The sequence below is a fragment of the Callorhinus ursinus genome, unplaced genomic scaffold, assembly GCF_003265705.2.
Source record: "Callorhinus ursinus isolate GAN/ISIS: 27379988/994484 unplaced genomic scaffold, GSC_fseal_2.0 scaffold46, whole genome shotgun sequence".
Classification (NCBI taxonomy): Eukaryota; Metazoa; Chordata; class Mammalia; order Carnivora; family Otariidae; genus Callorhinus; species Callorhinus ursinus.
Window position 1 is genome coordinate 11,919,892 of NW_027397108.1, and position 11,420 is coordinate 11,931,311.

The following is an 11,420-nucleotide window of genomic DNA, read 5'->3' on the forward strand; positions in this document are numbered from 1 at the left end:
AGGGCGATGATGTGGCCATTGTGACACAAGGACCAGAGAGGACCGCCATCGCAGCCGGAAGCCCTCACTGGGCAGCTGTGCTCCTGGCGAAGAGCGTGGTGTCTGCTCCCGCCCGGCCCCAGAGCTAGCGGGTCACGGTGGCCGTCTCCTCAGAGCTCACACCCACCTTGGCTGTTTTCAAAAGGCCGTCATTGGTCTCAGGGTCTGTGGTGACAGTGAAGAGGCCTGCTCTGTCATTTAGGATGGAGAACATGGCCTTCCATGCGGGGGAGCTGGGGGGGGGTCTGTGTCCTGCACCTTCAGCCTCTCTGACCCGGCATCCACCTTGTTCTCAAACACCTGGCCCACATACTGCAAGAGAAAGACAGAGGCCCTCGTTCCTGGTATCCTCTGTGGGGACTCAGGAAACACACAGCCTGGGCCAGCCTCAAAGCCCACTGTCCTTAAGCAAGAGGGGCCACAGTGGAGGGTCTCCTCTTAAGGCAGCGTCTGTCGGCCGAGCTGGGCACCTGCAAAGGCTCTGCTCAGTGCTCTGGACGTGCATGTGGGCAATAGGGACTCCAACAGCTCGGTGTCTGTTGTCACCCTGTAGCAAAGGGGCTGCAAAGTTGACACCGCGTCTCCCAGGCTCCAGCAGCTCGGGTCCCAGGTGGGCACCAGCTGAGGAGGATGTGTCCTTGGGGCCCAGTGTAGCCGCCCTGGGCTCTGTTCGTGGGTTGCAGCCAGGGTCCATGGTCGTCAGCCCTGCAGGCCCAGGAGGCGAGCAAGAAGTTGGGCCTGGAGTGGCTTCTCCAGCCTGTCCCCTGCCCCTCCCTGTCAGGTCCCTTCCCACTCAGTCTCCACGGGGAGCAAGTGTCTCTGTCGAAAGCCTGGCCCGTGTGACGGTTAGGGGAGCTCCTGCTGAAGCACCTGCCAGGCTCAGGGGACGCCCTGACTCCAGCCCCTGTGGCCGCGGGAGCGGTGCTGGCTTTACTGCTCAGAACTGTTTGGATGGTGAGGGGAATGTCTGTAACCGCCTCTCCGTTTCAGTCGTAGGGGAGATGGCCCTGTGGCCCTCCGCCATTCCCTGCCTGGAACAGGGCTTGGCCACAAGGTGGTGCTAAGTAAATGTCCCGTGGAGGAAGGGACCTCCCGAGTATGCAGATATGCAGGGGGAGACAGTCGGCTGCAGAGGGAGAACTGAGCACAGGCAGAAAGGCGGGGCAGAGAGAGTGAGGGAGAGGGACACACAGACAAGGTGGCCTGGGTCCCTCGGGGTTTCCAGACCCTGCCTCCCAGCCCTCGCAAGGCTCAGCTGCACCCCAAGCCCCTACTCCGTTTCTTTATGATAAATTCCCTCTACCCTTTACTCATCCAAGTGTGCCGTACCCCATGTTCCTGAAGAATCCTTGGGTCGGTTCCTGCTGTCTGGGCCCAGGGGCTCTTCATTCCCAGCCGGTGGGATCCAGAGGGCTCCCGGCCAGAGAGGGCGCCCTTTCCCTGGCCTCAGGACAACCACATCTTGCCTGTATAATGGGCTCTGCCTTCCACGCTCATCTGCCCATCCAAGTCAGCCGAGAGGGCTGCCCTTTGCCCGGGGATGCTGTGACCCAAAGATGCCCAGAGGGTTCTAAACCGCCGCCAGGCTGCGGTCTGAATCATGACACTGCTGCTCACACAGGTCACGAGACATCCACAGACTTTGCCAGGACTCACCCCAGCGGGGCTGGAGACGGGAGGGTTGGGGTTGCTCTGTGATCACGGCTGTTGCTGTGGGCCGTGGCCTTCACCGTGGAGGTCGGTGGCCTGGACTATCAGGGTGTACACAGGAGCGCTCTGCACACAGGCACGCGGCAGTCAGCACTGGGGATGCCAGACGCAGGGCTGGGTCCACCCAATGGCACCCAGAGAGTAAGTACGGGATGCCAGGGGCAGCAGACCCAGAGGGCCCTCCCCTCCAGGAAAGGACCAGCTTCCAGGAGCACTTAAGGAGAGACTGATACCTCCACTTTCACCTTGACTCACCACTCAAGGAAGCAAACTGTGCATAAATCAGACCATCCCCTCCCAAAGCTGACCGAGGGGGAAAGTTTCCTGGACTGGGGGGACCCCTTCATTTATGGGGGGCGTGAAGCTAGTATTTTCTATTTTCACCAGAGAATGTGGTCTAATTTGTGGGAAACAGAGTCATTTCATTTTGCTAGTTACGGGACGAGGTCTCTCGGGTCACATTTGTAATTTACCCCAGTGATACCTTAGGGCTTACTACGCCCAGGGCTCAGTCAGCCTGCCTGCACCAGCCGGTAGATGCCTTTTCTCTTCCTTTTTTCCCCCAAAGATTTCATTTATTCATTTAAGACAGATACACAGAGAGAGAGCATGAGCAGGGGTAGAGGGAGAAGCAGGCTTCCCGCTGAGCAAGGAGTCCGATGTGGGACTCCATCCTAGGACCCCGAGATCATGATCTGAGCTGAAGGCAGATGCTCAACCGACTCAGCCACCCATGTGCCCCTGATAAGTGCCTCTTCTGATTGCTTGGTTCATGTTCTAATTGGTCAGGACTCGGTTCTGACTGGTTGGGAAACTGTTCTAATTGATGGGCTGGTGTTTGTTCCGACTACCTGCTGCCCATGCCCTACCAACTGGGACAAATGTCCATTTAACTGCACCACCGGGAGGCCCCTGCTGCCCCCTGACCTGTGGGTCCAGCCCAGAAGCGAGCACAGAGATGCCTCCCGTGTTCCAGTTGATGGTGAACATGCTGGAGTGAGGTGCTGAGGATGGTGTAAGCAATGTCTGCACTGTAGGTGTTCTCATGGTCATCCGCGTCCGTTGCTGTGATTTGCATCACGGATGTTCCTGCAAGGGTACAGGGGAGAAAAGTTGATAATCTCAGCAGCTAACAACCGGCAGGGCAATACAAATTAAGATAGAAATCCAAAACTAAATGTTTTCCTTTTTTAGTCTCTTCACTACACAGGTAATAAAACTTCTTATTAAGGGATATAAGTTCTAGTTCAAATAATTCACCAAATTATTTTAATAAATTCCAGGTGATTTGTTTACTTTTCCTTTAAATCTTTAATCGTTAGATTTTTTTTGCATTTATTATTTTTGTTTTTCATGATTTATTTATTTATTTAAGTAATCTCTACACCCAACGTGGGGGTCAGCCTCACGACCCCGAGGTTGAGAGTCGCTTTTCTCCACCAACTGAGCCAGCCAGGTATCCCAGGGCATCTTTTGAACATTTTTTATTTCATTTTTTAAGTCTTTATTTAAATTCCAGTCGGTTAACATATAGTGTAATTCTAGTTTCAGGTGTACAATGTAGTGATTCATCACTTCCGTACCTCAGCTGGCACTCATCAGGACAGGTGCTCTGCTTCATCCCCCTCACCTCCCTCCCCTCTGGTGACCATCAGGGTGTTCTCTAGAGTGAAGGGTCTGTTTCTTGGTTTGCCTCTCTCTCTCCCTTTTTTTCTCTTTCGGGCGTCTTCTGACATGGCTGTCATTGTGGGATCCTTGTCCCTCATTGACATGGGGCGTCAAGGTGCTGAGATTCTATCAGGTACTCAAGGGGAAGGTGAGGTACCTGTTTCATGTCTCATCTTTCCAGGTGTTCTCCTGTTCTCAGGCCTGTCTGTCCTTCGTCCTCCCCTGCCATTGTCAGGGGAGTACTTCCTATCTGGACACTGGCCTCACATCCAGAGCTGGAGCCAAGCACACAAGCCAGATGGAGAGACGTGTGAGGGGGTGGGCAGACGTGGGTGGGGGCCGTGCTCCCCGGTTGCTTGAAGCAAGCCTCTGGAGTTTGGTCTACTGAGATAGCCTGGAACCCGTGTGTAGCTCACGTGGGTGATCAGGGGACGGCTGGTGCTGGCTGGTGAGCTGTGGTTTGTCGCAGGGCCAAAGGCAGCACAAAGACAGAAAAGAAACAGAAAAAGAGGAAGAAAGCTTTAGTGGCTGCTAGTGGTGGGCCGGGAGGGAGAAGAAAGCGTCCGTCACAAGGTCTTTTCACATGAAATGCTCTGTGACTTTTGGTTTCATTTATCTTCAGTCCCAGAGAATGAGGACCTCAACATCCATTCCCAAAATGTCGGGTTGGAAGCGGTGGGCACGCGGGCCTGTCAGCGCTGCCTACAGTCATTGTACAGTCATGTCCGGAGGCCTGATAACTCCTCAATCGGTAAGAAAGAGCCAGTTGAAACCAGAGCGTCCCTTGGATCAAGAATAATCAGTCAGGTTCTTGTTTGCCAGACCACGAACTGGGAAATATGTAGGGCATTTATCGGGGAGAAACGGAAGCTGACACAGAAAAGGGGTGTAGAGGAAGCTATGAAATGAGAATGGCCACACGGTGGAGGAGCATCTGTCCGGGCACCAGTGAGAGGGATGCAGACACCAGCAAATGCAGACACAGGACCCAGAGACAGAAGTGAGGCAACCAGTGGGTGTCACCTGGACAGTGGCAGACCCGTGACCCCCGCACTTGCTGGGGCCCAGAAGGACCTTCTTGCTTTATGGCCCTTGTTGGCCCCTCTTTGTAGGAGCCATGTGTAGCCCTCCGCAGTCCCAACTCTCTTGAGCAAGCCTGAGAGAGTCTCTGTTGCTTGAACACCGCCCCCCCCAAAAATCTCTGCAGTCCTTGATCTGTCCCTGAAGTGGAACCCTTCTGTGCACTGGAACCCAGGGTGTGGATTCATAATAAGATCTCTGCTGTTTATACTTCAATTTCCCAGATTCTTTATATTTTCCCTGATACTACTGCCATGTGTCACTAAAACCCTCCATTGTTCTAATTAATCTGGGTGGGCTCTTTCCATCACAGACCCCTCAAAGGCCGCCTGGGTGAATTCAGGCCTGCTGTCGTTCTCGTCTGTCACTGTGATCACCGTCTCCATCAGGTCCTCCACGGCATTCCCATTTGAAGACACAGCATGAAGGAAAAGCTGAAAAGCAATACAGGAGCAGCATGGGCATGTGGGGCCAGCCTAGCCCGTGGGCGCCTGTCCCACAGAAGGCCAGTGGCAGTGAGAGCCCCCCTTGCACCTTCATCTTAACATGTCAGTGCTTGGGAGTCTGAGAAAGCAGCCCGCACTCCAACCTGGGGATGCCACTAAGTGTGGCTCAGGTTTTCCTCAGGTGATGCTCAGGGCAGAGTGCTAGCCATCATCCGACCCATCCTCTCCCTCTTCCAAGGGAAGTGCCTCAGCTGCGCTTCCCGTGCAGCTGGGGGGAACCATGGGGACTCAGGGTTTGATTTCTGCAGCGTATGCCCCTTCTCCCTTCCCAGGGGCGGAGGGTGGGCCTGCCTGGGAACTCGCGTTGACTCTGAGAACGGGCACATGTCCTCGGGAAGAGAGCAGACTGAGGCTTTATTTGGGCCTCGGTTTCCCTCCACAGGGTGTGGTGGAGAGTGTTCTGGACAAAACACCCCAGAGACCTGTGTTTAAAAAGGGTGCTCAGCTAACATGCATTGAGAACTTGTTCAAAGTGCTTCACATGCAGTAACCCAACAGCAAAGGGGGGCTGAGGGGGTCACTACCACACCCAGGGCTACAAAGTAAAGTGTCAGAGCTGGGGTCTCACCGTAGCTTGTGTGGCTCTGGAGCCTACACTCTGAACCTTTGGAGACTGTCTAGAATGTTCCAACCTAGAGTCACACAACCCGCTCCTTCCCTCTGCTCAGCCCTCTCTTGCTGCTTTCTGTCCCCCTGCTGCACCTTGGTCTTTGCTGCACGAGTCCTGGGTTTCTCCCCTCCAGAGCTGGACTGTCCATTGTGCATCTCTGGAGCTAACAGGGGTGGTAGAAACTGTAACAACAGCCTGGGCCTCCCTCTGGCCCTGAGCTCAGAAGCTTGCCTCCCACGGATCCTCACGTCAGTGAGTCTTGGAACTTGTCCACAACTGCAGAGCTCATTCTTCAGTTGTAAGTCCCTGCTCCCTCCCCCAGCTCTGCCTGCCTCCACCCTCCTCACTCTCATGCTCGGCACCTGGAATATAACAGGTGCTCAAAAATTGTTTCATGAGTAACTGCAGAAATCCACTGGCTGTCTGAAATATTTAGAAAATGAGATGGCTGGCTTGCCGCCAGCTCCCCAACCCTGAAGCCACATAGGAGACACTCACAACATAGTGGGACTCCTGCTCTCTGTCCAGGGGCACTGTCACCTTTAGCCATCCTGCTTCTCTGTCCATGATAAACACACCACAAGGAGGTTCCTCAGCGCCCTTGCCAGTGATGCTATAGAAAAACCGGATTTCCTTGTCCTTGTTGGATTTGACCTGAAGACAACACAGAAGCAGAACAGCCAAGAAGGACCCCAGTCGAGTATCAGTCCCTCTCCATAGGGAACCCTAGAACGAAACCAGAATCCTCCCTTTGCAATACCTGAGCCACCATTTTTGGATATGGGCCTCTTTCATTCTCTGGGATGGAGATGGGAGGGAAAACCCAGTCTCTCTTTTGCCTCCTGGGACCGAAGTGGACACGAGGGAACGTCAGCACCTCCATCTCGTATCCAGAGGGAGTACCCTAAAAGGACAGGAGGTGAGGGACCATAGCACAGGCCTAACTGTTCAATGAAGGCAGCTCTTGTGAGCACCACAGGGACCTGCTGGAGGGTCTTGTTTCATGTGGATCTCCCACCACCAACCCCAGCTTCTGAGGTGTCTTGGCAGCCCCATTACTGAAAGGCATTGCCTGAGCAAAGAACTGCAAAACCAATGGGAAGTAGGTTAAAAGCACAGGGGAACAGGCTTTGGGACAATGCCCGTGATCCAGCCTGGGTGTCAGCACTGTCCTGTTCTCCTCTGCCCCCCAGAAAGCAAAGGCCTCCACCTCCACCATGGCCTCCAGGGTTTCCCATCACCTTCCTCTGCAGGGGAAGGCTGGGGGGGTGCTCTGTGACATCAAGGGAGGGGTGAGGTGGAGTGAACAGCTTCTCCCTAAATCCCGGAGATCGAAGAACTTTCTTGAGCACTGAATGCACTGCATGTTTTAATCTATACCGAAACTGGGCCCCAATCTGGTCTACAAACTCTTTCTGGAAACACCTTTCATGTCCAGTAACGGGGTTGGTTCAAGCACAGTCCAATCCTGGTCATGATGTAACAGTGAAAACTGCAAGAAAGGTGTTCAAGATACTTTGTAAAGGGAAAGAGGCAGGTGAGAGAGTAAGGGGCTCTGTAGTGTTTGTAAAAGGGAAATGTGCAGGTGTCCAAGTGTGCACACTTGTTTGTGTGTGATGAAGAGAAAGCTCTAACGAGCTGTGTTAATTGACGTTCCCTCTGAATAATGGAGTTATGATACTGGGTGCTTTTTATTTTCTGTATTTTCTTAATTTTTAGAAACATAACAACTGCATATTATCAGAAAAAAACCCCAATAAAGTTGTTGCTGTTAACTATGAGAGCTTTCGAAGTAAGATATTAAAGTGCATGTATCAGAATGCTATAGGATTTTTCTCTGGGTTATGAGATTAGCAGCCTCTTAAATTAAAAAAAGTATTTTAAAAATCTGTCATTAGTAAATTTTGAGCAGTTTGATATATATATGTGTGTGTGTGTGTGTATATATATATTTTTTTTTTTTAAGATTTTATTTATTTATTTATTTGACAGAGAGAGAGAGAGAGGCAGCGAGAGCGGGAACACAAGCAAGGAGAGTGAGAGAGGGAGAAGCAGGCTTCCCGCTGAGCAGGGAGACCGATGCGGGGCTCGATCCCAGGACCCCGGGATCATGACCTGAGCCGAAGGCAGACGCTTAACGACTGAGCCACCCAGGCGCCCATATTTTTTGTTTTTTTAAGTGGGCTTCACACCCAGTACAGAGCCCAGTGTGGGGCTTAAACTCCCGACCCTGAGGTCAAGACCTGAGCTGAGATCAAGAGTTGGATGCTTAACTGACTGAGCCACCAGGTACCCCAAGCAGTTTGGTTTTTAAAGACAGCATCTGTGGGTGACACTCCCCCTAAGGATAGTTCTCAGAGGCTGATTCAGATTCTGGCTGGGCTCATAGGACCAGGGCCAGACCTGTGGCCAGACCTGTGGCCAGACCTGTGGCCAGGCAAGGCAGAGTCCGGGGGTCAAAGACAAATTTACTACATTTCAGACGAGTTGAGCTTCATGTGCCGCTCGGGCCCGGGTTCGGCTTATCCCCACCCTGGTTGTGGAGGGTGCTCTTCTGTTCTGAGTTCTCTGTTGACCGTCCTGGTGAGTGACAGTCTTATCTGCCCAGCTAGGTCCTGGAGCAAGCCGGCGATGTCCTTACCTGGGTGGCCGACCAGCAGAGCAGAAAGCAGGTGGGGCCGGCCATAGCTGGGGTGGCTGCTGCAGTCGCAGAGGGTGTGTGGTGGGGGCCACGGGCCACCCTGCCCTGTTGTCTCAGCGGCTGACGTCCTGTGGCCCAAGGACTATTGACCTGCCCTTCCATGGCTACCACAGTGTCGGGGGAGGTGCTGGGAAGCCAGCAGGTGCAGAGGCCAGCCAGGTGACCCTGGAATAGGACAGTGGCCTCAGCTAAGGGCTTCTCAGCTGTCTACCAGGGCACAGAGACTCGGAATCCAGCCAGCGTCAGGCATTCCTCTGAGCCTCCTCTTCAAAATGAGGGTAATGGCTGCTAGCAGCTGACGCTTGAGAGGGGTGTCAGCACCCAGCTCCCTTGCGCGCGGTGACCTGAGACCATGTGAGAGAGTGAGGGCAAGGCTGACGTCACCGTGGGCACCCTACACCACCATTTTCACAGCACGGGTCAGCCCTGTTCTGTGAAGGTGGGGCTGCAGCAGCGTGTGGATAATAGGTGGATTTGAGGGGGGCGGCTCTTGGAGGCTGGTGGTCACCCTGAGAATGGGGCTTGTTGCTGAAGGGGAGGAAGAAGGAACAGACAGACCTCTCCTCATCTTGAACTGGTCAGCCTCCCAGGGGGCGTTCCGGGTCAGTTCCAGGGGGAAATGGAGGAGGGAATCACCAGGCAGTGTGTGGGTTCTCCTCCCCCTGTATTTCAGTGTGAGTTCCTCGGCAGCACTACCCCCACTCTGCCCCTTCTGCAACGCCTCATGCTGAAGTCCAGAACATTGAGGGTTTGGGGGATTTTTCAGCATTATGCTGTATAGGAAGAGAATCATCCCCTCTCCTCTTCCCACAGGGAAAGAAAGACCCCAGTATGCCCCTTCCTTTACAAAAGCACACGGGACTAGAGAAAATAGTAATGAATATTAATTATTGAAATCCACATAGTTTATGTAGAGACTCTTCACAAGCCTGGCACAGGGGGAGGGACAGAGGGTCACTGTTCCAGGTCACGGGGCTTGGTGTCCCCTGCATGGCCCACACTCCTTTTGGTATCTCCTGGAAGGGTTGGGGTTTGGAATTCATCCTCCACGAAGCGGTTCTAGCAGGAACTGGAATGAGATACGCTTCCCTCAGAAGCAGGGAGGTAACTCCTGCAGGAGCGAAGTGATAGTGGCCCTCGTTTGTTGTGCTTCCTAGAACACCATGGCCTCCTCTCTGCATTGGAAGTGAGTTCTGGTTGTAAGAAAAGCTGTCAGCACCCTCACTTGCCCAGTAGTGGATGCAACATACTTACTTTGTGTTCACTTCCAGTCCTGCTACCTCCTACCTGCTGTGTCCGTGGGAATTCTGTGCCCCTGGGGCACTGTAGACCTTTATATGTGAATGGGTATAGCTAGCAATGGCTGATGCTGTGCATATCCGCCCTGCGCCATTGTCCTTTCAGACTTCACTTACCATCCGTAAGTTTAAAGATAAAATAATTAAGAATTTCAAGATTGCCGTGGCCGTGCATTAAACCATAGGGTTTGCATTTATGCACGAATGCATTAAACTGCCAGGGGCCCAGGCACGAGGAAAGTGTGCTGCAGAAACTGCTGAGCTTGGGCTTCGTGAACACTGTGTGTGGATGGGGCAGTGAGGGGGCTCAGAGACTCTGCACTTATGGTGCATCCATTTCCTACAGATGCTGAGCCCAGGGTCTGTTCTCAGCAAGGGACGGATGAGGGTCTTGTTTCACAGGTTATTGTCAGTACTGCCTGCCTGTGTTGAGAGGTTCTGAGCTGCCCAGGCTCAGTGGGAAGGGAGATGGACCCCCCACTTTGCACCCCAGACCTCACACCTCCTTCTCAGGGTAGCTGAATCTGTGCAGAGAAAGCAGTGGTGCCTGACCAGTCTCTGAATCTGGCTCCCTGGCCCCTACCCTCTGTCTGTCCTCCCTTGTGCAGCACTAAGGCCCTTGAAGACATGGCCATTGAAAGTTGTGCGAGAACAACAAAGAGGGAGGGACTTGTATTCTCAGCATCTTTGTGCCAGGTTATGCCTGTGCTTATTCAATTTCGAAGATCCAACCAAAGGCTGGAGTTACCATTCCCATTCTCCGGATGATAAAACGGGCACACAGAGGTTGAGGATCTTGCCCTGTGTCACACAACTGGGGAGAGCAGAGCTGAGAATCAAACCCACTGCGGTCTGATATGGATTCCATATGCTGTACACCATGAGATGCCAACCCTGATGGGAAAGCAAGGAGAGAGAGAGAGAGAAGCTGCCCCAGACGGAGCCAGGCACACAGATGGGCACATGCTCATGTCCACCCCTGGTGTTCACCTCTGAGGCTGCAGATGTGGGAGGGAAACTGGAGAGGAGCCAGCAGAGGCCAGAGGTGGAGGGTGGCAGCAGAGGGCAGGGGTCTATTAGGGAAAAACACCACACTTCCCAAGAGACCAAAGAATTCCCTTCCCTGATGAGTCTGTGTTAAATCCTAGATTTCTCTCCCTGCCCCAGAAATTGATTCTTCAGTGCTCTAACTAGATTCACTCCTGACTTACACCTTTCCAGGGGTTCAGTTTTCCTGTGGAGACCTGGACCAAGAGTAGGAGTTCTCTGGTCTTCCTGGACCCTTCTGCTTTCAGTGATAAGGGGGGGAATGAAGTGCATGATATGGACTTCGGATTCGTGTGAACACAAAATTTATTAGAACAGGAGGCCAAAAAACCATGGAGGAGATTGCTGTTGACATCCCCAGAGCACTTAAGGAACCTTCCCCTGTTTGTATACCTCATCTCTTGTCCTGAAAGTAGAGAATTTCTTTAACCAGTTATATGCGCTCTCATTATATCTTGGGGAGTGTAAGGGCTCAGTAGGCTACCTCTGAACGTCCCTCAGAGCTGGGGTCTGGAGTGTGTGGTGGCTACATTTGTTCTTTGGTAGTGGAGATGCAATTTATTGGTAAAGCCTCTGTGTGTGTCCTCTGGTGTGTGATGAGACGTGATCTCTGTGTAAAGCCTCGCCCACACTCCCTGCAAACGTAGGGCTTCTCCCCCGTGTGTGTCCTCTGGGGCCTGCTGAGACGTGATCTCCGTGAAAAGCCTCGCCCACACTCCCTGCAAACGTAGGGCTTCTCCCCTGTGTGTGTCCTCTGGTGT

General features: G+C 53.1%; 1 protein-coding gene and 1 pseudogene across 1 annotated transcript in view; both read right to left on the bottom strand.

The window, feature by feature from the left end:
• Positions 1-1,737: 1,737 nt before the first annotated feature.
• Positions 1,738-7,497, bottom strand: LOC112814735 (cadherin-1-like; annotated as a pseudogene).
• A 3,459-nt stretch (positions 7,498-10,956) lies between these two features.
• Positions 10,957-11,420, bottom strand: part of PRDM7 (PR/SET domain 7) — a 21,417-nt gene continuing 20,953 nt past the window's right edge. The window contains exon 12 of the mRNA XM_073882301.1: positions 10,957-11,065. Coding sequence (XP_073738402.1) covers positions 11,054-11,065 — 12 coding nt within the window. The 3' untranslated portion in view covers positions 10,957-11,053. The remainder of the gene's footprint in view (positions 11,066-11,420) is intronic.